Source organism: Corythoichthys intestinalis, chromosome 19 (assembly GCF_030265065.1).
Source record: "Corythoichthys intestinalis isolate RoL2023-P3 chromosome 19, ASM3026506v1, whole genome shotgun sequence".
Classification (NCBI taxonomy): Eukaryota; Metazoa; Chordata; class Actinopteri; order Syngnathiformes; family Syngnathidae; genus Corythoichthys; species Corythoichthys intestinalis.
In genome coordinates, this window is record NC_080413.1 from 17,340,845 (window position 1) to 17,365,063 (window position 24,219).

Here is a 24,219-nt window from a genome sequence, read left to right on the forward strand (position 1 = left end):
GTGCTGGTTCATTTTTTCCGCTCAAACGCACGTTTGATTGGCTGATGACTTGCTTTTATTCAAAATGTATTGATTTATTTTCTATATTATTTATTTACAACATTTTTATATGCAGCCTATGTTGACATTTTTTCAGATAATCGTAGGTTAATCATAAGGTAAAGAGTTGTCATTTTGTGTTGTTTGGCTGTGCTTGTGGACAAAAGCAGTTGTGTTTTACCTGAAGGAAGGCTCCATTTTTATTTATTTTTATTATACCCTGACTAAGACGTTATTTTCAGTTATATTTATTCATTTAGACCAGGGGTGGCCAAACCGGTCCTCGAGGGCCGCAGTGGGTCCTGGTCTTTGTTCCAACTGATTCAGCACAGACAGTTAAAACCAACGAGGTTTGAGCAGAAATAAGAAGCACCTGATTGCAATCAACTGATTGCATTTGTAAAGGCCCAAGTACACTGCATGCGTGATCGTTGCGGTTCCGGTCCGACTCTGGTAAAAAATAGCGCCGGAGCCAATCCGTTTCCATTATATCCTATTGTTCAACGTATACCGGCCGCGTCAGTGCTCCGGCTTGACTGCGAACCACCTCCGGCGTGCCGCATGCCCGCCGGATGGTATAGGCTATTTTCTATTTTTGCCGGACACGCATCCGGCAAAATGGGCGGAGCTGGGCCTGGACGTAACAACCCAGGTGCCTAATCACGGTTTAAACACGAGCGAAGATGGATGATGAGCGCTTCATCATGGAGGTGGAAACCCACAAAATCATTTATGATGCAGCAGATCCTTTCTATAAGGACAATTTTAAAAAGGAAGCTGCAAGGTGTCCTATTATGTGTGTTTTTCTTTCCTGATCTCATCATGATGCAGTCATGTCTGTCTCTTAATTCCAGATTAACTAAAATATCAATATGCAAAGAAAATATGTGCTCTCTCTCTGCTTCTCTGATGAGTATAGACTCCGTGTGTTTTTCGTTGTTTTAAATGGCACATTATCGCGCGCGATCACGCGAGAGCTCACGGGGGGGACGAGGTTGGCGGACCGCAGCAGTGCAGCAGCCGGTATGATTTGCCTGTTTTTGACGGACTGCGTGGCACGCAGGCAACACTGAACCGGACCGGAACCGCAACGATCACGCATGCAGTGTACTTGGGCCTTAAGACACCAGATTGGTGAAAAGCTAGCCTCATGATGGGTTGGAACAAAATCCCGCACCCACTGCGGCCCTTTGTGGAATAGTTTGCCCACCCCTGATTTAGACAGACAATGTTGAGTGGTCTTAAGACAAATGTTTATTTTTTGCATTCACGTATAGTTAAGAGATAACTAACAGGTGTGTATTTATTGTGTATGTTAATATAATATTAGTTATGTTCATATATTGCAATTTAAAATGCCTAATAAAATCCAGACATTAATTCTGGACGTTTTCAAAAATGTTTCTTTAGTCGTTTTTTTTTAAAACAAACGTTTGAATTAAGCAGTGTATCTCCTAAACCAATACACATGAAAGTAGATTTATTTTGCATTATCAGCCTAATAATTAATTAGGTACATATTCGTGGAAAATTATATGGCATCACAGGAGTGCCAAAATTACCCTGCCCCCTTTCATCCAATCTGGTTGGTTTTATTAATTTCCCGGCCACAGCAAAACGTGTACATGCAGTTTATTATCCCTACCAATGGTGAGACCAAAGTTACGCCCTTGAAAAAATACTCACTAGCTGCTAAACTGCTGCTTGTTGTATGATTAGTTGAGTTCCCTACCACTGTATAGTGCTTGTATCAAATCTTTGCTTGCAGGTGGGCTTATGGGTTGTATCTTGAAAACTTGCAAGATGAAGCGGCACTGAACTCTTGAAAAAAAAATTGCACTCTACATTTTGATCTTCATTTCAACAGAAACCATCTACATGCCTGCATTTGTCTTTGACATAAAAATAATTATGTAGGTTCATCAAGTTTATTTACTGCTCATCCAAATCCGAATTGTTCAGGCCTTGGCAGTGGTCTTCTTTCTACTGCATGCACACAGTCGAGTGTGAGTCATGTTTGTTGATTGGAGCGTAAAGTGTTCAGACTGGGCGTGGAGCTTGTCCTCTGCTTTTTTAACACCTCTCTTCTGTCTTTTGCAGGATTTCGGTCATCAAGGCCCTTTTGTTCCACGCACAACCCCCAACTCACGCAAGCACACTCAGTGGGGAACAGCGGCATTTGGCCCCCGCTGACCCATCAGACAAGCTGGTGCCTTGCTCGGACTGGCTTCACGGCTTTGACCTTATCAGCTGAATGTGTAAGCTAACACACCTATATGCCTATATGCTTAAAGTTTACAGTAAGTTGTGCAAATCATGCATATAAGATCTTCCATACCAGCAGAGTGTGTCGAAAGCAGCGGTAAGTGTTTCTGCGCGGCTTTAGCACGAGGTTTTGAAATTAGGATGGGGAAATTGTTGTGAAAGATAAGCACGTACAGCACAAAATGTTCATCATTTGGAGGTGGAACATGTTCTTTCCGTTTGATTTTTTTTTTACCAAGTAAGATTTGCGTTTAGATACCAGCTTTTCAGCTGAAGCCAAATGAATGTAATGATATAAATGAACTCAATGGTGCCGTTGACGACAATAAAAGTCCAGTCCATTTGAACTGGGAGGGACTGGCAGTGAATGATCACCTTTCAATCAGAATGGATTAGACGTTTATCCCATCAATGGTAGTGAAAGGTTTCATTACCCGATTTGAGTCCTTGTCTACTGAGAGTTTATATACGTATTGTGAGCTGATTGAGGTAGAAGTTCATATGATTCAGTGGCCACGCTCATACATTAAACCTCTCTGATCTGACATATTTTGTCTCTTTTGAAATAAATAGAAATGCTATGAATATGTTCCAGCTTTATTTGCATGATTTCCACAACGTACAAGAGGTGACCAAAGTGCTGGTGAAACTATAAGAGCCCAGGCTTTGGCAGAGGTCTGCTTGTAGCTAAGTTGTCCTAATATTCTACATTTTATCTTCCTTAAAAAATTTTGTGTACTCTTGTCGGTCAACCCCCTCACTCGCTCTCTGTGTGTCACACACACATTCATACATACACACACACACACCTTTCTAGGTGTGGGGATGCACTGTGGACAACACAGGAGTGGGCTAATTAAAAGCATTTAAAATGCAAATAGGACAACGCAAGGACCGGCTCCGGCAGTCTCTCGCCTGCTGAGTCAGTGTGTTGAAGTGTGTGTCATAGTGTGCAGGTGACTGTGCATGTGTGTGTATGAATGCAGATTTACAGTAAGTTAAAGATAATAATAACAATGTGTTGGTGATATTTTTAATAAATATGCTTTTTTTTATTATTATTATTAAACGTGACAATATATATCTTGGAATTGTACAAGGAAAGCAATTTATAAAACCTGTCATATTTTAGTTTTGATGCGATCAGTGAAAACATAATTAAAGTTGAATCTGCGGAATCAGATTATTAAGCATTTTACCCAAATATTAGATTTTTTGGGATTGCTTGCTTACATTATTATTTAAAAAGTGCAAAGCGTTCTGAGGAAATTTCCATATTAACAGATTTAAATCAACAATATGATTACCGGTAGTCATAAACTTAATTTAATTAATTGGAAAGTGTAATTACTGTCAAGGCAAACTTATAATTTTACAAGTTTTAAATAAATGGGATTTAATGAACTGTACTTTTTACTACTATTACTATTACTACTACTAATACTATTGTATTTCCCCCAAGTAAGTGATAGAGTTGTCCGATCATGACTTTTTAATCAATATCCCGATATTGTCCAACTCCAAACATCCGATGCCGACATCAAACTGATACCGATATATGCAGTCGTTGACTTATTATTTTTCAAACATTTACTGTTCATTTAACCCCTTCAGATCTGCATTTTTTTTCTGCTGGACAGAAAAATCTGTGAGGATTTTTACTCTGCTCAGACACTAGAACAAAATGACAGTAAAACAAAGCATTTTTTGGTCGGGGATATTTCATGCTTGTATTGGTTATTTTTAATGTTAATGTGTTTTTGATGATAAATAAGCACTTTACGTTCTTGCTTTTAAGGTTGCGTTTGGTCAGCCATTTTCAAGGAACCAAAAATAGCAAAGAGGGCGTGCCAAACCTCATGATTTGATGAGTAAAGTGTCATCCCGTCATCTCCCAGAAGTGGCAACAGCAACTAGATTCAGTGTATTTATTGGTTTAGAGACGTGAACGTGTCATATCCTTCAGCAGCATGCTTCAGTCTGAAGGGGTTCATGTTTGCCTCATCAATGCAAATGGTCTGCTCACATAATAAAATCCAAGCATCTTAGTTTCGAGACATCTAATGGTAAAAAATAGAGATGTCCTGATCGATCGGGTCCGATCATGTCAATTTCAAAGTATCGGAATCGGCAAAAAAATATCGGCCATGTCGTTTTTTAATATACTGTATATATATTTTAATTAAATAGTTTTCTAAATGTATTTAACGTTACAGACGTAAGATGTTAGTCTTTAATTTAGGCTTATGGTAGGGTTATCTAAAATATCCCGATAACGGTGGCAATTATTTTATTATCAAATGTGTCATGTGAAAATATTTAACACTATTAATATATGCGCTGCACGACCCTCTCACTCATTGTCGCGCTCAATCTGTAAAGACGCCGTTTTATCTAAATAGAGAGATAAAAGGCAGCGCAACATGGGTAGAGTGAATTTTGGCAGCCTTTGGAGCCTTTCTTCAATTGGCTAAACCTTGCAGTCCCTCTCCCTATGATTTAAAATATCATGGGAAGCAATGTGGGGAAGCAAGGTGGCAATTGATCTTTGTCTTAACACCTTAAGTTATTTCCCAAAGCAGAGAAGATATATCCATTGGTAGCACGACGCACAGTCATGGTTTTCTTCCCATCTTGGTTCCACTTCCCATCATGCATTGGGGCATGGCTGCAGTATCATTTACTGAAAGCTCAACAAATACATTAGATGGCAATATTTAGTCACAATATACAGTCACAAGTCTTTCTATCCGTGGATCCCTCTCACAGAAAGAATGTTAATAATGTAAATGCCATCTTGAGGATTTATTGTCATAATAAACAAATACAGTACTTATGTACTGTATGTTGAATGTATATATTCGTCCGAGTTTTATTCATTTTTTTCTTAATGCATTGCCAAAATGTATATGATCGTGAAAAATTATCGGGAATGATTGGAATTGAATTGGGAGCAAAAAAAAGCAATCGGATCGGGAAATATCGGGATCGGCAGATACTCAAACTAAAACGATCGGGATCGGATCGGGAGCTAAAAAACATGATCGGAACAACCCTAGTCAAAAAGTATAACTGCTAAGCTGTGACCAGCCCTTCTACAACGGCAGAAGGCTTCTACATTCACGTTGAAGGCAACTTGCACTTTGGCCTAAAACCTATAATGAAAAACCAATGTCGTTATTATCCTATATCATTTCAAAATGCTTTTATCGGTTGATACTATCGGTTGCGTACACGGTAATATCGGACAACTCTAGTAATATTTGTCTTTGTATTTCTTATACTACAATTCTTCCAAGACAAAAAAACAACCAAACCAAGTCAGTTTTGTGTGTTAATATATGATAATATTTAAACAAAACAAAAAAAACAAAAAAAAAAGACAATAAACCTTGGCAGTGGAAGTGTGATGAAAGTGTCAGAGGTAAACCTACTGGTGGAGGTGTGATATATGTGTGTAAAAAGTCATTTTTGAGCCAAGTCAGTGAACATTTATTGAGCAAAGTTACCATACTTGACATTATTATCAACTAATCACTTCATAAAATGAACCTAGAAATGTGAAAGTTGACCAACAGTACCGTAGTCCTCGAGGACGTTTATACTAACATCACTCACTCAAGCAGACAAACATGCAATGAGGAAGTCACTCTTAAATTGTCACATAACAAAATAAGAGGAAGTGGTATTTATTGAGGTAGACTATTCAAATACTGTACACACATATACCCAGCTCAGTTGACACATGCTAATATCAATACATGCAAAACATAACTTAATTCCAAAATAATATACGTGAAGGCTTAGTCATATCGAATGCTTGCATATTCTGTGTCTTCTCCATGACAGAATGAAACTCTTTCAGGACCCACGGAATGTACGACATCCGCGTATACAACATCGTCGGCAACCTGAGGGGACATAAAACTTAGTAAGCTCTCACGTTTACCCTTTCAGGGACAGTGGTCACTACAGTGGACATCTATTCAAAAGTTATCATTATCTTAACTCATTCACTGCTAGCTCGGGTCATAGAGTATGTGTTTTGGTAGTCGTAAAAGAGGATAATTGATTTTTGAAAACACCTATTAACGGCAATACACGTCTAATCCATTACAACAGTTAAAATGGATTGGATGTCTATGGCCGTCAATGGCATCCTGAGTTGTATAATTATAATTCCCAGAGCAAAATACACACGGCCAAATTTATTTGAATTTATGTCTCCATTCTTCGTCTTTTTTTCCTTCAATTTATTACATTTTGTTGTAATTTAATTTTAAGTTTAAATTTTTTTAAAATTAATTTCATTTTATTCAGAATAAAGTTTGTATTACTGATTCTTTTAACTTGTTTTTTTAACATTCTTTTTTATTCATTCTTATTTAAATAATATATTTTTCCCTCCAAAATGGATCCTTCAATTGTTTATTCATTTCATTCACAATTATTTAAGTATATCTTTTTATTGTCCATCACAAAATGCATGTAGGAAAAACTAATACTCCAATTGGATGTCAAATGGGGGCTGTAAAATATGTAATAAAAACAATAAAGAAGTGAAAAAAACTTCATAATTCATGTATGAAAGGGTGTTTAAAATCAGGGCTCACTTACTTCATCGTTTGTGGCAATGGGACGAGAGGCTTTGACCTGGTCTGAAATGAGCAGTTAAATAATGTCAAACAAAAAAAAAAAACTAATATATACCGGATATGTTGATGTGTTATAGCGGTTGTTACACATTTTTCCAATGACTACTTACTGGCTGCCTTGCGTCGCTTCATTACAACAAAAATGGTGGCCAAGGCAGTCAATACAGTGCACACCAACACCGCTGCCACCACGCTACCAGGGTAACGGTTGTCATCTGAAAAAAGGACTTTACTTTTCGGTCCTACATTTTGAATGTTATACAGTGGTACCTTAAGATACAGAAGCGTCAATACACCAAAAATTCATTTTTACGAAAAGATTCTTTCGCTTCATATTATTGTACAGTATACAAAAGAAACGACAGACAATTTTGGAATCAGGTCCTGGTGCCCTATTGGTCAGAATCGTTCCCATCATGCTCAGTTCCATGATCCTGCTCCCCTTTTGGCCTGATGTTGGTATCCCGCCAGTACAGCATAGGGCGAGTATTTTGTTTCAGCATGAATTAGATTTACATGCAGACGTGATTCATTATACTGTATGAAAAAAAATCATGATACGAAAAAGCTACTCCGCAACTAATTAATTTCGTATCTTAAAATACCACTATATACAGTATATTGTTTTAAAATAAGCTGACTTAATACTATACCCTGAGGTTCGACTCCCGAATCAAAGCCTCCTCTCCCTTTCCCTTTGACAGCTAAAATGTTTAAATGGTAATATTAGTTGTAATATATTTATAGGTCAATAATTAGCTGGTCCATACCTGGTACTTGGACTCGCATCACCGCCGAATTCTGTACGAGAGTCCCATCACTAGCTTGGCATTTGAACGCTTTGATTCCGGGAGCTTCCAAGGTGACGGATAAGGTAGCGTCGCATGCGGACGTTTGTTGAACGAGATGACTCGAGTTGTCCCGGACTTGCTGGTCGAACAGGTCCAACCAAGTCAAGCGGACCTCTAAACTGCGTCGGGAGCAGCTGTTCCTCATCAAGGAGGACAGAAGGACGCACCGAAAACTAACAGTGTTGCCTGGCGCGACTTTCCTCTCAGGAACACCTAAAAGAACAAAAATACAAGATGTTTCCAACTTTCCATTACTTGATGAGAACTTTTTTTCTCATAACTCACTGACTGCCATTGACAGTCATAGATGACAACATAGTTGTTCAATTTTTGGCAAAAAAAAAAAAAAAGAGAGAGAAAAATAAAAGAATTTTTTTGTTTGTTTGAGTGACATTTTTTTCTTATGGCAACTATTTTCATGCCTAATTACCTTTGAGGTTACGTGAGTAAGTAAAACCCTTTAGAAGGAAAAAAAGAAGAGAATGGTCCAGTAATTTTTCTTTTTGGCTTTTTTCCCAGAAGGTTAAAACGAACATTCCCGTTTTGATATGCTTCCAGTGTCCCGGAAGTGTCGCTAATATTTACCGTCTTGACGTGTGAAGGCATCCTCTGTTTGCATTTTGCAATATTGAAGTCCACGGTTGTCTTCCGTCCGGACGTACGTCGTGCATTGTCGGTAGTCAGCGTTTTTACTTTGTTCTTGAGTAAATATTACAATGTCTCTTTTTGGCTCGAATGTCCAAATGTTATAGCAAACTGAATTGGCGCATTGAAACATAAGTCGGATCCTGTCACCGCTGACGTCTGCAAGGGAAAGATTTATTGTGGACAACAGGGTAAATGACACCTGACACTTTTTGATACAAAAAGTTAATTTAAAAAAAAATAATGTTTTTTTTTCCCTCAAATTATCAGACTATATTTCCCTTACAAACGTGCTTTTTTTTCGTTTCTCAAAATGTATTATTTAATATAAACCTGATTTCAACAACAGAATAATATCAGTTTTTTTTTTTTTTTTTTATTAAAAAGAAGTCCCCATTTTTTTAAAGTTATGGGGGGGCGTGGAAAAAAGAATACAATATTTATTTAAACGTGGAATTAAAAAAAACGTGTTCAACTAAAAAAAACTCAACAATGCTTGCTATTTTCTAACAATACAGCATTATGTATTTATTTATTTTTAGAAAAAACAAATTTAAGAAATTACAAATTTATACCATTAAAAACATGATTTAAAAAAAAAAAACTTGAATAAGATTACAAATTTGTTGTAAAACATTAACCAGGAATATATTTATCTTTGGAAAAAGAATGACTCCCAAAAATTAAGGTCATATAAGTATTCTTACAAGATTTTTTTTTTCCCTCCAAAAATTTCTTATTTTGGTGTTAGAGAAAATAATGTACAGCTTAAATTATCTAAAAAAAAAAAAAAGTGACTAACCCTATATGTATATGTATGTATATATATATATATATATATATATATATATATATATATATATATATATATATATATTAGTTTTAATAAAAACATATTTGACTGTTTGACATTGACCGTGATCTTCTTACCTGCAATGAGGAGAGGAATCACGAGCAGCAACCCTGTGGCGGAATGCTTGAGCATCCTGAGTGTGTGGAAAGTGTTTTCACCGTCAAAATGCTCAGCCTAGTCATTCTCCCACACTTCCTGTGGTTGCATGCAATATCCTCTAATTCTGTACTTCACAAATAGTGGGGCTTGCCCCCCTCCTCCCACCTGGGGGGCGCAGAGCGATGCCGGGGGTGGCGCATGTGACCTCGGGGAACATACTTTTTTGGCGCACTAGAATACAGTGTAATTGTACATCCACTCAGTGGGTGGCAGTGGCGCTTTCATTTTCAGAGTGCATGCAGTATTTTGAACCAAATGAGCGCACAGCAAAGAGCACTACACTCTGGAGGTATGAAGAGAAAATATGACGAAATGTACAGTGGGGCAAATAAGTATTTAGTCAACCACCAATTGTGCAAGGTCTCCTACTTGAAAAGATTAGAGAGGCCTGTAATTGTCAACATGGGTAAACCTCAACCATGAGAGACAGAATGTGGGAAAAAAACAGAAAATCACATTGTTTGATTTTTAAAGAATTTATTTCCAAATTAGAGTGGAAAATAAGTATTTGGTCACCTACAAACAAGCAAGATTTCTAGCTGTCAAAGAGGTCTAACTTCTTCTAACGAGGCTCCACTCGTTACCTGTATTAATGGCACCTGTTTTAACTCATTATCGGTATAAAAGACACCTGTCCACAACTTCAGTCAGTCACAGTCCAAACTCCTCTATGGCCGAGACCAAAGAGCTGTCGAAGGACACCTAAGACAAAATTGTAGACCTGCACCAGGCTGGGAAGACTGAATCTGCAATGGGTAAAACACTTGGTGTAAAGAAATCAACTGTGGGAGCAATTATTAGAAAATGGAAGACATACAAGACCACTGATAATCTCCCTCGATCTTGGGCTCCATGCAAGATCTCACCCCGTGGCGTCAAAATGATAAGAACAGTGAGCAAAAATCCCGGAACCACATGTGGGGACCTAGTGAATGACTAACAGAGAGCTGGGACCACAGTAACCAAAGCTACTATCAATAACACAATGCGCCGCCAGGGACTCAAATCCTGCACTGCCAGACGTGTCCCCCTGCTGAAGAAAGTACACGCCCAGGCCCGTCTGCGGTTCGCTAGAGAGCATTTAGATGATCCAGAAGAGGAATGGGTTATGGTCAGATGAAACCAAAATAGAACTTTTTGGTAGAAACACAGGTTCTCGTATTTGGAGGAGAAAGAATACTGTATTGCATCCGAAGAACACCATACCCACTGTGAAGCATGTGGGTGGAAAAGTCATGCTTTGGTGCTGTTTTTCTGCAAAGGGACCAGGATGACTAATCTGTGTAAAGGAAGAATGAATGGGGCCATGTATCGAGAGATTTTGAGTGAAAATCTCCTTCCATCAGCAAGGGCATTGAAGCTGAGACGTGGCTGGGTCTTTCAGCATGACATTGATCCCAAACACACAGTCAGGGCAACAAAGGAGTGGCTTCGTAAGAAGCATTTCAAGGTCCTGGAGTGGCCTCGCCAGTCTCCAGATCTCAACCCCATAGAAAATCCGTGGAGGGAGTTGAAAGTCCGTGTTGCCCAACAACAGCCCCAAAACATCTCTAGAGGAGATCTGCATGGAGGAATGGGCCAAAATACCAGCAACAGTGTGTGAAAAGCTTGTGAAGAGTTACAGAAAACGTTAGGCCTCCGTTATTGCCAACAAAGGGTACATAACAAAGTATTGAGATGAGCTTTTGGTATTGACCAAATACTTATTTTCCACCATGATTTGCGAATAAATTCTTTAAAAATCAAACAATGTGATTTTCAGTTTTTTCTTTTTCACATTCCATCTCTCATGGTTGAGGTTTACCCATGTTGACAATTACAGGCCTTTCTAATATTTTCAAGTGGGAGAACTTGCGGAATTAGTGGTTGACTAAATACTTATTTGCCCCACTGTATGTAGTGTTTGGCTTTTTGCTTTGACTTTTGATATAGTGGGAGACGAGGAAAGACCAGTCTGTTTACTGTGTCTAAAAATGTTTGGAGCAGACTGCAGGAAGCCAAATCAATGAAGACGTCACTTTTCGACATTAGACCCCAATCACATTGATAAGCCGCTTGATTTTTTTTCAGCGAAAACATGCCGAATATTGCCAACAATTTTCCTGCTTTGTCAGTGTTACATCAGTAATTAATCGAGCACTGTTAGCATCATACAAGGTGGCATACCAAGTTGCTCAGTGCAAAATAACCACACACCATAGCAAAGGAGCTGATGATTCCTGCAGCAAAAAATAAAAACTGTCCCTATCGTTTTTGTTCTATTAATTTTTGTTTTCTCGGTCAAATTGTTTAGCATGTTGCTAATCAATTTGAATTTATTATTTATTGATTTTATTACATTTTATTTTTCATTATCAAATGGTCAAAAAATGTGCATACCTTAAGTGTATTTTTTGCAGTTGCCCCCACTTTTTTAATTCAGGCAAATTGATGCGTTTTAAAGGGAACCCTCGAACTTTAATAAGCCACAATTGTTCTCTTTTACTAAAATGTTTTTCGTAACACATAAAATATTGCCATTGCTTTCAAAATCTGTAATATTTAGTACATGTTTTGACCTATGGAGGGCGCCATATTTTAAGCGCACAATGGACGCTCGGGGTGATGACATAGATTGTCACTGTCACTCGACGAATACTACCGGGTTACAGCAATTTCTTCTACGCGGTGAGACGTCCAACACAATCGCTCATTGGTTAAAAGCGGCGAGTACTTACTATTTGTTTTTTCAAATTGTCTTTTTTTACCTTTTCATTGCCTCAAAGTACTTTTTGCATGTGTTTCACTCTCATACTTTCAAGCATTGTATTTTCTTGTGGTAGCTTTAAAGCACATTGTTGATCTGTTGACCACATTAGTCATGTAGCATATTTAAACCATCTGTATTTGATATTACAACGTTTAAGTTTTTTCTTAAGGCCTTTTTATGATGTTCTGCCTGTATGCATCTAAACAAAACAAGCTGAAAGTGTACGATAGTACTTTGGGTGTCAAATTTGCCTCTTGTAGAACATTTTGCCGGTGTAGCACATTTTGGCAGAACCCCCCCCCCCCCCCCCCCCCACACACACACACACACACACTAACGAACTACCTTCAAGTCACACTGAATTGCAAGCTGAAGTGCCATGAAGTGCAGTCATCAAAAGACATGATAGAAATTGCCAAAAGTGCTACATACAATTATAACAAAAGTTACTGTGAAATTTTAGTAATCATGATGTAGCTGAAGATATTGATTGGTCTTTGATTGCACCAGGTTATATGTGACAGTATTACCAGTAAATTCATATTATTTTAAAAATTGAGGTTTTTTGTTTGTTTGTTTCATATTGCACGCTATACAAAACGTTTTAAGATTAAGTCACCAATTTGTAAGGTCATACGTCGCTATTTGTAAGATTGCCAACGCCCTCGGGTTGACAGGTATGAATACAGCAAACTTCAACATTTAAGGTAAAGTGGAAGATTAACACCTCCCCCTAAAAACAGAAATAGATAAACGCCTCCTTCTCAACAACAATGAATCAATAAATCAAAAATGTCCCCATATTTGTCTTCCATCCCAAGGAAACCAAAGCGACCTGATGATGGCTTAGCTTTTGTTTGCTGGCTCCACCCAGTGGTTTGTGTATAAAGTGCAATCGATTCTGAAATGTGTTGAACACAAGATTGCATGTAGCCTTGCTTGTGTCATCATTTCGGAGACAATATTGGTCTATCACCGTCAATGGCAGTCAGTGAGTTAATATTAGCATTGACTTCGTGTAACACAGCTACTTTAAGATTTTTCATAAAATCTCATCTGATAACTTTCAATTAATTTTGATTATTCCCTTAAAAATGTAAAAGTCTATTGTGTGCATATATTCTGCTATTCTTGTTGCAACTTTTTCCACGAGAAAATTGAGATGCAAAGCCACTGTAGAAGAGGATTTTATGGTCTTTACAAACAAAACAAAACAAATATATCAATCATATTTATTAACCATTGCACAGATCTTTCCAAAAACAGCACCAAAAAAAAAAAAAAATGTATACAGTATATGAATATAACGTCTGTATAAATTAAAATCTCACAACCATTTGATGAAATATCACTGAAACTGTACACTCGAGACATTACGATTATTTAGCCGCCTTAGAAAATATTTACCATGGAGTGCTAGAGCTTCACTAAGAAAAAAACGATTGTAATATAACGCATTCTTTTGGAGTAAATCATAAAGTTGTACTTTTAATATTATTATGAAGCAAAATTATAATTTGAAGTGCAGCTGTATTCTCCCCAAAATTAACTTTCGGGAAGTTTTACCAAGGTTTTCTTCTCAAAACTTCTTTGAAACCTTTGGAAAAATAATCTTTAAAAAAATAAACTCATTTTTCTCTTCTGTGTGCAGCTCTAACCTCGTACATTTTCAAGCGTCTCAGTAACAATGCTGAGAAAATATGTCTTTGACTGCATCTGGAATGGTTTGGCCCATTCTCTGACAGCATAAATTAAAAAATATAGATATTTGATTCTCAGCTGATTGCATAGCTCAACTTTTTATGTTGACAAACCCAGCATTTGGGATTTAAAAGCAGCGGACGAGAGAGGATTGATCTTGACATTTTCAAAAACAGGTCAAATTGACAAGAATAGAATACAGCACCATCCAGTGCTGGAGCATGAATACAGTACATTCATCAGATCGACCAATTTCGCAAGCACACAGCAAAGTAAAATGTTGAAAACATTCCAGTTCCGACATACTTCAGCCGTCTTTTCAACAACATCCTGTCATTGGTCCCTTCGCTCTTCAGTTTCATGCAGCCTTACATCATAATAATACAGCTGTTGTGCATTTTAAAAATAGCCCTTTTGTTCCCTCAAGTCATTCAAATAACACATATTACGATTGTATCAACAGAAATAGCTGCAACAACAATTGAGATCACAAACCATTTTTTTGTTTTGAGACAACAAAGTGCTTTGTCCACTTAGGAAGATCAAACCGTATTAAAACCAGTCTAAAGAAAAAATTCAAGCAGAATATTTCTTATACATGGTTGAATTTTCTTTTTCAAAAACACTATCATACAGCTGCATTTTGGAGATATATTTGTTTACACAAACTTAAAATATGACAGCATGTATCAAAACATATACACGTAAAGGTAAATCTCGATTTAGCAAACCCAGAAATAACAGTCGCAATTTAACGGAATTCATCAGGAACACAAAAAAATGTTAAATTTAGAACATGCAAACTATTTTGTCGGAGTTCACAATCATCACAGCTACGTTTGAAGGTTTTCAAACATTTTGAAACATTTTTTATAATTTTTTGTTTGCTTTTTACAGCATTAGATATGTTTGGGCCATGAAAAAAGTGCTTAAATTTAAGAGGCAATCAGCAAAATGACTTTTCCTCCATAATCTGTTAAATTGAGTTTTAAACTGCACATATGACAACATATACATACAAAATATACACATATACAAATCATACAGTATCCTGTACTATGCTGTTTCACACACACTCAAAGCAGCGCTCCAAGCGATAGCGGTTTGCACTTTCCCTAACTTAAGCGCCAAATTAGTTGTGTCGGCAACCTCATAGGCCAGAGGTTTGGGTTTGGGCCTGAGCTTGACCCTGAGAGTGGCGGCTGGCGGCCTTGGGCGCTGTCTCGCAGTCCTCGACGCCCTGCACGGGCCCACGAGCGTACATGAGCACCAGCGTAACAGTGGCGAAAGTGGCAGCATTGACGGGGAAAGCGCGCAACAGCGTGGAAGTAAGCCCTCGCGTGAACACCATGTAGCCCTCCTTGCGCACACTTTGCCGTACGCAGTCGGCGATGCCGCTGTACTGATGGACGCCGCCGACACCGTCCGCCTGCAGCCTGGATTTGATCACATCCACTGGATAAGTAGAAAGCCATGAAGCAATGCCCGCCATTCCGCCAGCGAACAGCAGCTTAGGGATCATGTAGCGGTCTTCGGGCTCGCAGCCCAGCTGGCGCGTCAGCACGTCGTACACCAGGAAGTAGAAGCCGAAAGCAGGCGTCTCACGGAGCAAGGTGGTCACCATGCCCCTGTTGATGCCCCACATACCCTCGCGGCGGTAGATCCGAACAAGGCAGTCGATGGAGTTCTTGTACATCTTTCGAGAGGACTTCTTCTCGCCTGTGCCCTGCATCTGCATGCGTGTCTTGGCCAGCTCCATGGGGCAACAGATGACACACTGTATGGCGCCTGCTGCCGCACCCGCCAAAAACTGGTTGGTGGGCGTGTCCTGGCCCAGCCTCCGCATGGCATTGCCTTGTACGCCAAATACGATGGCGTTGATGAAGGTGAGGCCCATCATGGGGGAACCGATGCCTTTGTACAATCCAAACAGCTGGAAAGAGTGACAGGGGTGAAACTTAAATACTACTTACACTGCTGGCCAGAAGTATTGGCACCCCTGCAATTCTGTCAGATAATGCTCAATTTCTCCCAGAAAATGATTGCAATTACAAATGTTTTGGTAGTAACATCTTCAATTATTTTACTTGCAATGAAAAAACACAAAAAAGAATGGGAGGGGAAAAAAATCCTTATCATTTTACACAAAACTCAAAAAATGGGAAGACAAAGGCATCCTTTGAAAAATCATGTGATGCTACTCTAATTTGTGTGATTAACAGCACCTGTTACTTACCTGTGGCGGCAATAACTAAATCACACTTGCAGGCAGTTAAAATGGATTAAAGTTCACTCTACCTCTCTCCTGTGTCCTTGTGTGTACCACATTGAGCATGGAGGAAAGAAATAAGACCAAGAACTGTCTGAGGATTTGAGAAGCAAAACTGAGGAAGCATGGGCAATCTCAAGGCAACAAGTACATCTCCAAAGACCTGATTGTTTCTGTGTCTACCGAGCACAGTGTCATAAATCCGTGTAAAGCCCACTGTGGCTAACCTCCCTAGATGTGGAAGGAAAAGAAAAATTGACGAGAGATTTCAACGAAAGATTGTGCGGTTGGTGGATAAAGAACCTCGACTAAAAGCCAAACAAGTTCAAGCTTTCCTGCAGTCCGAGGGTACAACAGTGTCAATCCGTACTCCGCGTCAGCATCTGAATGAAAAGGGACTCTATCGTAGGATACCCAGGAAGACCCCACTTCTGACCCAGAGACATAACAAAAGCCATGCTGGAGTTGGTCAAAACCTGCTTGAGAAAGCCAAAAATGTTTTGGAAGCATGTTCTCTGGTCCGATGAGACAAAAGTAGAGCTTTTTGGGGAAAAGGCATCAACATAGAGTTTACAAGGGAAAAAAACGAGGCCTTCATAGAAAAGAAAAAGGTCCCCACAGTTAAACATGGCGGAGGTTCCCTGATGGTTTGGGGTTGCTTTGCTACCTCTGGCACTGGAATGCTATACTGTGTGCAGAGCTTTATGAAGTCTGAAGACTACCAACAAATTTGCAGCATAATGTATCGCCCAGTGTGAGAAAGCTGGGTCTCTCTCAGAGGTCATGAGTCTTCCAGCAGGACAATGACCCAAAAACACACTTCAAAAAGCACTAGAAAATGGTTTGAGAGAAAGCACTGGAGACTTCTAAAGTGGCCAGCAATGAGTCCAGACCTGAATCCCATAGAACACCTGTGGAGAGATCTGAAAATGGCAGTTTGGAGAAGACACCCTTCAAATCTCAGAGAGCTGGAGCAGTTGGCCAAAGAAGAATGGTCTAAAGTTCTAGCAGTGCATTGTAAGAAACTCAATGATGGATACTGGAAGCGGTTGTTTGCAGTTATTTTGTCTCAAGGTTGTGCTACCAAGCATTGGGCTGAGGGTGCCAATACTTTTGTCTGGCCCATTTTTGGAGTTTTGTGTAAAATGATAATGATTTAATTTTTTTTCATTCTCTTTTGTGTTTTTTCATTGCAAGCAAAATAAATGAAGACATTACTACCAAAGCATTTGTAATTGCAATCATTTTATGGGAGAAATTGAGCATTATCTGACAGAAAAGTTGTATTATACGATTATATGATATTGACATTTTGTAGAAATTAATCTTGGTGGGGGTGAGGCATTAGCGTGTGTGAGCAGCAAACAGTCAATGTTTACACAGCAAACAACACAACCCATGTATGGCTGGGACTCATTATTCGCATAGAATCCTTACTTTTCAAATTTCTCAATTTTGTATAACGTCTAGGTTCATACCTACCGACTCTTGGCGTATGATGGATTGGAAGCAGTGAATGGTGCCACGGTACATAGGCTTATTAACATTTTGAACCTGCAGTCTGACCTGGAATAACACACAAACAGACACTTTGTACACAGTGATGACTGTCACATCCGGCAGCAATAAGGTGGCATGCCAGACCTTGTGGCCGTGGGTAAACACTGTGACATAGTGTACTGAACAGTGATGTGTTATGAGACAGCAAGAGAAAAAGCGATGTAACGCATTCCTTCGTCCACACAATTCAATTACTCTTTTGAATAAGAAAAGACAACATTTAAGGTGTTTTCTTTGAATAAAAATATTATATAATAGGTTTATGAATCTGCATTAAGGTTTTCCTACCTTCACAGTGTCAAATGGGTGACCAACTAAAACTCCAGCAGCACCTGAGGACAAAGCACAAGGCATTAAAAAAAAAAAAAAAAAAAATTTTAAAAGTGACTTTTTGTTTAAATGTCAAATGCATTTGTCTTTTGGACTAAACTTGTTGGCAAGGAGCAAAATCTAGTAAATTCATTACTCTCAACAAATTTAGACAGGAACACTCTTTACCCCAACTTTGTCGCGAATGGTGAAAATTGTCTAAAAATGTTTAATTGCCTTAAGATGCCAGAATATGGCAGCAAAGCACAAGTTTTATGTAAATGAAGCTCTTCGACATGACAAGTTGCCACAATTTGGGAATTTTCATGGGTGACAAATAACCAAATGTAACCGTTTAATCATTTTTGTTAGATTGCAAATAATGTATGATTATAAAGAATTTTAAATTCTTTTACTGACATTGCTAATAGACGTCCAATCATTCTTCTGATGTGAATTTAAATATGTTACTCCCTAATGGACGTCCAATCCATTTGAACTGGGAGGGCGGTTTGTTCTTTCGCTGCCAGCCCTTTAACTTCAAATAGATTGGCCATCTAGCGCTGTCAACAGCAGCCTATGAGTTAATGGGGGGAAAAAACATGTTTTAATTGTTGAATTAACCCTAAAATGCGTAAGTAGGGTAAAAAATGCTGAAATAGTCCTACAGATGGTGGATGATGGAGAGGCAGTGACGGGGTTGGACTCAAGTGTCCGAAATTTCTGATGATGAGGACCCAGACTATTGTCCAGGTGGCAGTTGTTCACCAGGAGATCCAGCTGAACAGGATCCATCTGACTCATAGGATTCCACTTATGTCCTCTGAAGAAGAAAGTGTCCAAATCATGGCCATTAGAATGAGTTGGTAGGGCTCTTATTAGAGCGAATTACCTCCCACCCAGAGCAGAACACAGAGCCACAATATCCTCAGAAATCGGTCAGTGCCTCCACAAGGGCTTAGCACCGCTGTCTCACCAAAAAGATGCATGCGAGTTCTTCATCATTGATGATCAAATACGAGGAAGGAAAAAGTCTATTGCTGTTACGTTTTTTGTTGTTTTTTTTTTAATGTTAATTGAATCCTAAAGATATTTCAAGCATGAAATCATTCTTGTGTGGCCCAAAATATAATACTAATTAATACACAAGTGATTATTCTTCACCAAAATGGCAAAGCAAATTGGTTCCAAAATGGATCATTTTAGACCCACTTATAGAAGAGTGTAGGGTCCAGTAACTTGTGCATCTAAGGGTTAAAAAAAGGAATACAACTTTATTATAATTCTGACCTCCCTCTCGTCTACTCTTAAAAAAAGACTGCTTTTTCTGACCTGCAGTCTTCCTTAGTTGCGACAGGACTATTGTCACCTGAGCCTATTCTGAGGTTAGGTTAGGTCAGTTATAGCCCAAGTCATCAGAGTCTCATATATAGTCTGCCCTACGACACAAGCACCTTCACACTGGATAAAAATATGGCTTCACATTCTATTCCCAGACACCTTTCGAGGCAAGTCAACAGCATGAGGTGAAAAGACAAACCAGGGACAAAAGTCACGTGAAAGCAATACAGCTTCAAGCAAAAACAGGAGTTTAGTCGGGAAGAATACCATCTAAAGGACAGTCTATATTTTTTATGTGTGATGATGTCACAACCAACGATCGACTAGCATACCTTCAAATTGTTAATCAAAATAATCGGATTCAAAAGGAAGCGGAAGGTTGTGGAGGTTTCCGGCCTCCTCTTGTCAACAGAAAGCTAATCTGACATAAGCACTTGCTGGATCACATGACCCATTTGTAAAGAGAGCAGCCATCAGCTGAGCTCTAGGAAAAGAACATGTGTGTGACACAAATGCCACTACCTATTGCTTCATTAACTACTAGTGTGTCACAGACACAAGGGCGACCACAAAAAAAAGACAAAATGGAGGTTGTTCCTTTTTAATAGACAGGGAACCTATGTGACATCATCAGTGTTGATTTGTTTATTTGTCACTTTAGTCTAGGGAGAGTTAACACAGACACCGATAAATATTTTAAAAGCCTGTTTTGGGTCATTGGCTCTTGACAGTGAAAGGCGTCCAATCCTCCCAGTTCAAATGCTACGGGAAAGAAACATTCTTCTACTTTTCATCTACTACAGCGTATGTACTTCACTGTACTATCAGGCAGCATTGAGTTACTGTAGACTAAAAATAACAAATGTTAACTTCGTAGATGACTTTATTTTGGAGGTCACATTAAAGGCCACAACAGCAAAGTGGGTCACGCTAAGGTTGACAAGCACATGGTCCAGCAGTGTACCGTAGACAAAACCTCCCATTGGCCAGCGAAGGGGTGTGAGTGGATCCCGTCCTATCATCTGTGTCGTCATTGTCATGTGTGTATGTGTAAACTTCAAATACACGCTACGAGCTGACAAGCTTAAGTTGTTGTTTCTCGATCACTTCGAGCGGAACGTCACACAAGGAGGGAGTGACCTTGACTATATGTCAATCATTCACCTTAATGACGGTCGCGACGGCCCGCAGCTTTGCGGTGACTATTCTTTTAAAAAAAAAAAAAAAAAGTCTCTGAACTAATAATGAGCCATTATATATGAAGGCTGATAGCGGGATTCTGGATGAGTAAAAAAGACACACAAAACATACAACATTGAAGCAGTGTTATGAATGGCTTATTACAAGAATTTCAAAAATCTGGAAGAGTGATGAAATGTATTTACAAGAAAGGAATGTTATGAGATTAAAGAGAGCATTTTCAAAGTAAAAAAAAAAATTGTAATGTTATGATTTAAGCAGTGATGTCATTAGAAAATAAATATAGTTACAATAAAAGAAGCTTGGCACAACTGCATGTGTAGCAAAAATAAAAATTGACCGGTGCAAAAGATCAACCTTTGATGTTATGAACTGACTTCAGAGCCAAAACAAAACACCTTCTGACTGCTCAAAAAGACCCCCTGCGCCTACTGATCCTGATGGGTACTTCATTCTGATTTCAATTTATACTTCGTAAGAAGACTTTATACTTTTCACATGGGTGTGGTACGTAACTACCCAGGGCCCAAGGTACTTCCATTGCTTGGTGATATATTTCAAATACAGACCCTTTGGGAAAAAAAACAAAGAAAAATGGATTCATAAAAATAAAATATATTTTCCTTTTTTTGTGTTTGAAAGGGTCTGTATATTGATAACATTAACTGAAATAATTAACTTTAAATCACAGCCCTCCAATATATTGGACATTCTGGAGGGTGCACAAATGGTGCAAAAGGCATATTTATGCTTGTTTTTTTTTTTTTAATATCAAATAAACACGCTGCCACGCCTCTCATGCACTGGCATGGCCATAGGTAGGTAGTAACGCTTTACATTTACTCCGTTACATTTATTTGAATAGCTTTTTGAGGAAAAATGTACTTCTAAGAGTAGCTTTACTAAGCCATACTTTTTACTTTTACTTGAGTAGATTTGTGAAGAAGAAACGCTATTCTTACTTCACTTCTTTGAGCTACACTAGTCGTTACATTTCCTCTTTATTCTACATATTAGATTTTTTTGTTGTTGTTGCCAAAGATAATGCCAACAATGGCTCAACCAGTTTCACCAATTAGACGTTGCAACAATAATCGCATGACTATTACACCAATCCTACTTAACCTTGCTGGTTTATGATGACTCCGGCCTGTTTAATTAAGTGGCATCTTTAAAGCATCGTACAAAAATAAGTAGACATAGAGCGCTGCCGTGAACATGACTCGAAAGCGTCGATTTTAAACTCCCAGTTTTTATTTGGCACCGATTGTCCACATAAAACCGAAAATATTATCCTTTTGATTTCACAATAAGAATTTTTTTCTGCACTAGAGGGCACTCATGCTCTTTGGACAAATTATGCTTCATTTATGTACTTTTTTTCCCCCTTGTCAATTATTTTTTGTTTTTTTTGTAATTCTTTGGCTTAATGTGTTTATGTAATAGGGTATAGTGCTGTATAAAAATAACAGTTCATATAGATAACTTTGTGCTGGGAAACACATACCCTTGTTTAAAAAAAACAAAAAAAACAAAAAAAAAAACATTGTAAGCAATTATTCACAATGTTACTCATCACTTGAGTATTCTTTTCACCAATAACTTGTTTTACTTATACGAGAGTACATATTTTTTGGATGAATATTATTTTGAATTTGAAGTAACGCTACTTTTACTTGAGTAAAATTTTCGCTACTCTACCCACCTCTGGGAATGGCCCACTGACATTCGGAGTATACAGGGCCTAGAAGTTAATGCTATGCCCCTGTTTTCCTTTTCAACACTTTGTTCTTTAGAAAACTATTATTTTTGTTTAACACTATAGTTTTTATGAACACCCCATTCTCTATTGATTAATCTGTGTTCCTTGGATGTAATATCCATCATTTAAAGTAGGGTATTTTTCTCAAATGGCAACTGTAATTATCTAAAACAGGGGTGTCCAACCTTTTTGCAAAGGGGGCCAGATTTGGTGTGGTAAAAATGTGCGGGGCCGACCTTGGCTGACGTACTTTACGTAGAACAATATATTTATGCAAATTTTAGCAAGCCATTCTGTGTGTCACATTTGCTTTATTTATTTATTTTTTAATTAATGATTTCAACAATCTCGCAACTAGCCTTTGTGGCGTTCTCTTTCGATTCTCTGGATCTTGCGAAATACTGCTGCTGTGAAATTAAACTAGCTTCAAGTTTCTTCAATTTCTCGCTGCGTATCTTCCCTGTAATCTTGTCGTACATGTCAGCATGTCTTGTTTGGTAATATCACCTCACATTAAATTCTTTAAAAAACAGTGACTGTTTCTTTGCAAATGAGGCAGACACAGTTGTTGCGTATTTTAAAGAAGAAATAGTTCAATTTCCACCTATCTTTGAAGCGATGGCCGTCGCAGTCAACTTTTTTGTTGTTGTTGTTGTTGATTGTTGCCATTTTAGAAAATTGCAAGTCAAGGGTCACACGGGGTAATGTCGCTTGAAGGGCTGCTGCCTTTTAGTAGGTAAATGAGGATCAGCATTTAATGTGTAAGCTACTTCATATGCTGGTAGCAGTACTGCTGACCAATTTATTAAGTCTGTGTACGGGCCAGACGTTATTGATCTAATGACAAAGGCTGGCATTTGGCCCCCGGGCCGCACTTTGGACATGGCTGATCTAAAATATCAACATTTGTATCGTCACACCCTAAAGAAATGCACATCAAAGTGCGAGGTCTTGCAATTTTTCTACTTGACAATATTTTTCTAATTATTATTTTTAATCAACAGCTTCCTTTTCCGAATAATCCAGACCTTTTGTTTTCAGTAACGATTTAATTTATTCAGCCACAACATCAGCTACACGTGCACAAAACCGATGTGCTCTATTTGTAAACAACGACCGACGTGTAAACAATGCCTAACTATCAATATTTGAACATGACCGATGATAGAAATGGTCCATGAGTGAATTTCCACACACCACACCAGTCATGTTACATTCCATGAATCACTTCAGAGACCTTCCAGTATTGCGCAACCATCCTCATACCTTCCAGTGCATACGAAGCTCAGTGATTTCAATCTATATGTTGCACAACGCTCGAGGGTAAGGATGGTTCAGGACCGGCGTGGATGCGTCTGAGCGTGCCCACCCGCGGTTCAACTTCGAAAATGCACTTCAGTCGTAATCTGAACGCAGAGTTGCATCACTTTGGGAAGGAGGGGGAAGAGTAGAGACGAGACGCACTTACCGCCGATACAGCCAGCCACGAAGTCCATCACCGCGTCACCTGCTCGCCTGTTAATAATTCCCCCCCTCACTCTACAGAAAAGACTTCCCTCGCTGTTCTTCGCACCTAGTCAATCGACTTCCTGGACGCTAAAACGCCTCGTGAGGGCGTAAATCTGACTAATCAACAAATCGAAGTAACGTTAGCAAGAGCTGGCTAATGACTTGTCTGTCACGTTAGGCTGCTAGCTTCTAATTGTGTGTTTATTTGGGCTACTACGGCTGCCGAGTGACCTATTCGTCCTCCCAGAAGCGCACTTGACTTGACAGCTTCTCTTGTCCCGTGCTTCTAGGAGGTTGCCTTGGTGCACCGAGCGTCACAGGAAGTAAACTCGCAAAGGGAGGGGCTTATTGG

General features: G+C 38.8%; 3 protein-coding genes across 10 annotated transcripts in view; 1 reads left to right on the forward strand and 2 right to left on the reverse strand.

Annotated features, from left to right (window-relative positions):
* Positions 1 to 24,219, forward strand: part of slc25a47a (solute carrier family 25 member 47a) — a 560,121-nt gene that overhangs the window by 524,025 nt on the left and 11,877 nt on the right. For all 7 annotated transcript variants that reach the window (XM_057822967.1, XM_057822968.1, XM_057822969.1 and 4 more), the window contains one exon: positions 2,140 to 2,297. In XM_057822967.1, coding sequence (XP_057678950.1) covers positions 2,294 to 2,297 — 4 coding nt within the window. In that variant the 5' untranslated portion in view covers positions 2,140 to 2,293. The remainder of the gene's footprint in view (positions 1 to 2,139; positions 2,298 to 24,219) is intronic.
* LOC130907652 (uncharacterized) lies at positions 5,842 to 9,445 on the reverse strand. Its single transcript, XM_057822974.1, has 7 exons — positions 9,386 to 9,445; positions 8,396 to 8,614; positions 7,730 to 8,023; positions 7,613 to 7,663; positions 7,070 to 7,174; positions 6,922 to 6,962; positions 5,842 to 6,215 (listed from the first exon to the last, which is right to left on the reverse strand). Exons 1-7 carry the CDS (start codon positions 9,438 to 9,440, stop codon positions 6,108 to 6,110), a joined length of 873 nt encoding a protein of 290 aa, XP_057678957.1. The 5' UTR covers positions 9,441 to 9,445; the 3' UTR covers positions 5,842 to 6,107.
* Positions 13,435 to 24,191, reverse strand: LOC130907649 (mitochondrial basic amino acids transporter-like). 2 transcript variants are annotated; one of them, XM_057822965.1, is made up of 4 exons: positions 23,827 to 24,191; positions 18,035 to 18,078; positions 17,669 to 17,752; positions 13,435 to 15,850 (listed from the first exon to the last, which is right to left on the reverse strand). In XM_057822965.1, exons 1-4 carry the CDS (start codon positions 23,852 to 23,854, stop codon positions 15,068 to 15,070), a joined length of 939 nt encoding a protein of 312 aa, XP_057678948.1. In that variant the 5' UTR covers positions 23,855 to 24,191; the 3' UTR covers positions 13,435 to 15,067. The 2 variants fall into 2 exon arrangements, with proteins under 2 accessions (XP_057678948.1, XP_057678947.1); XM_057822964.1 differs by lacking the exon at positions 23,827 to 24,191 and adding an exon at positions 18,724 to 23,617.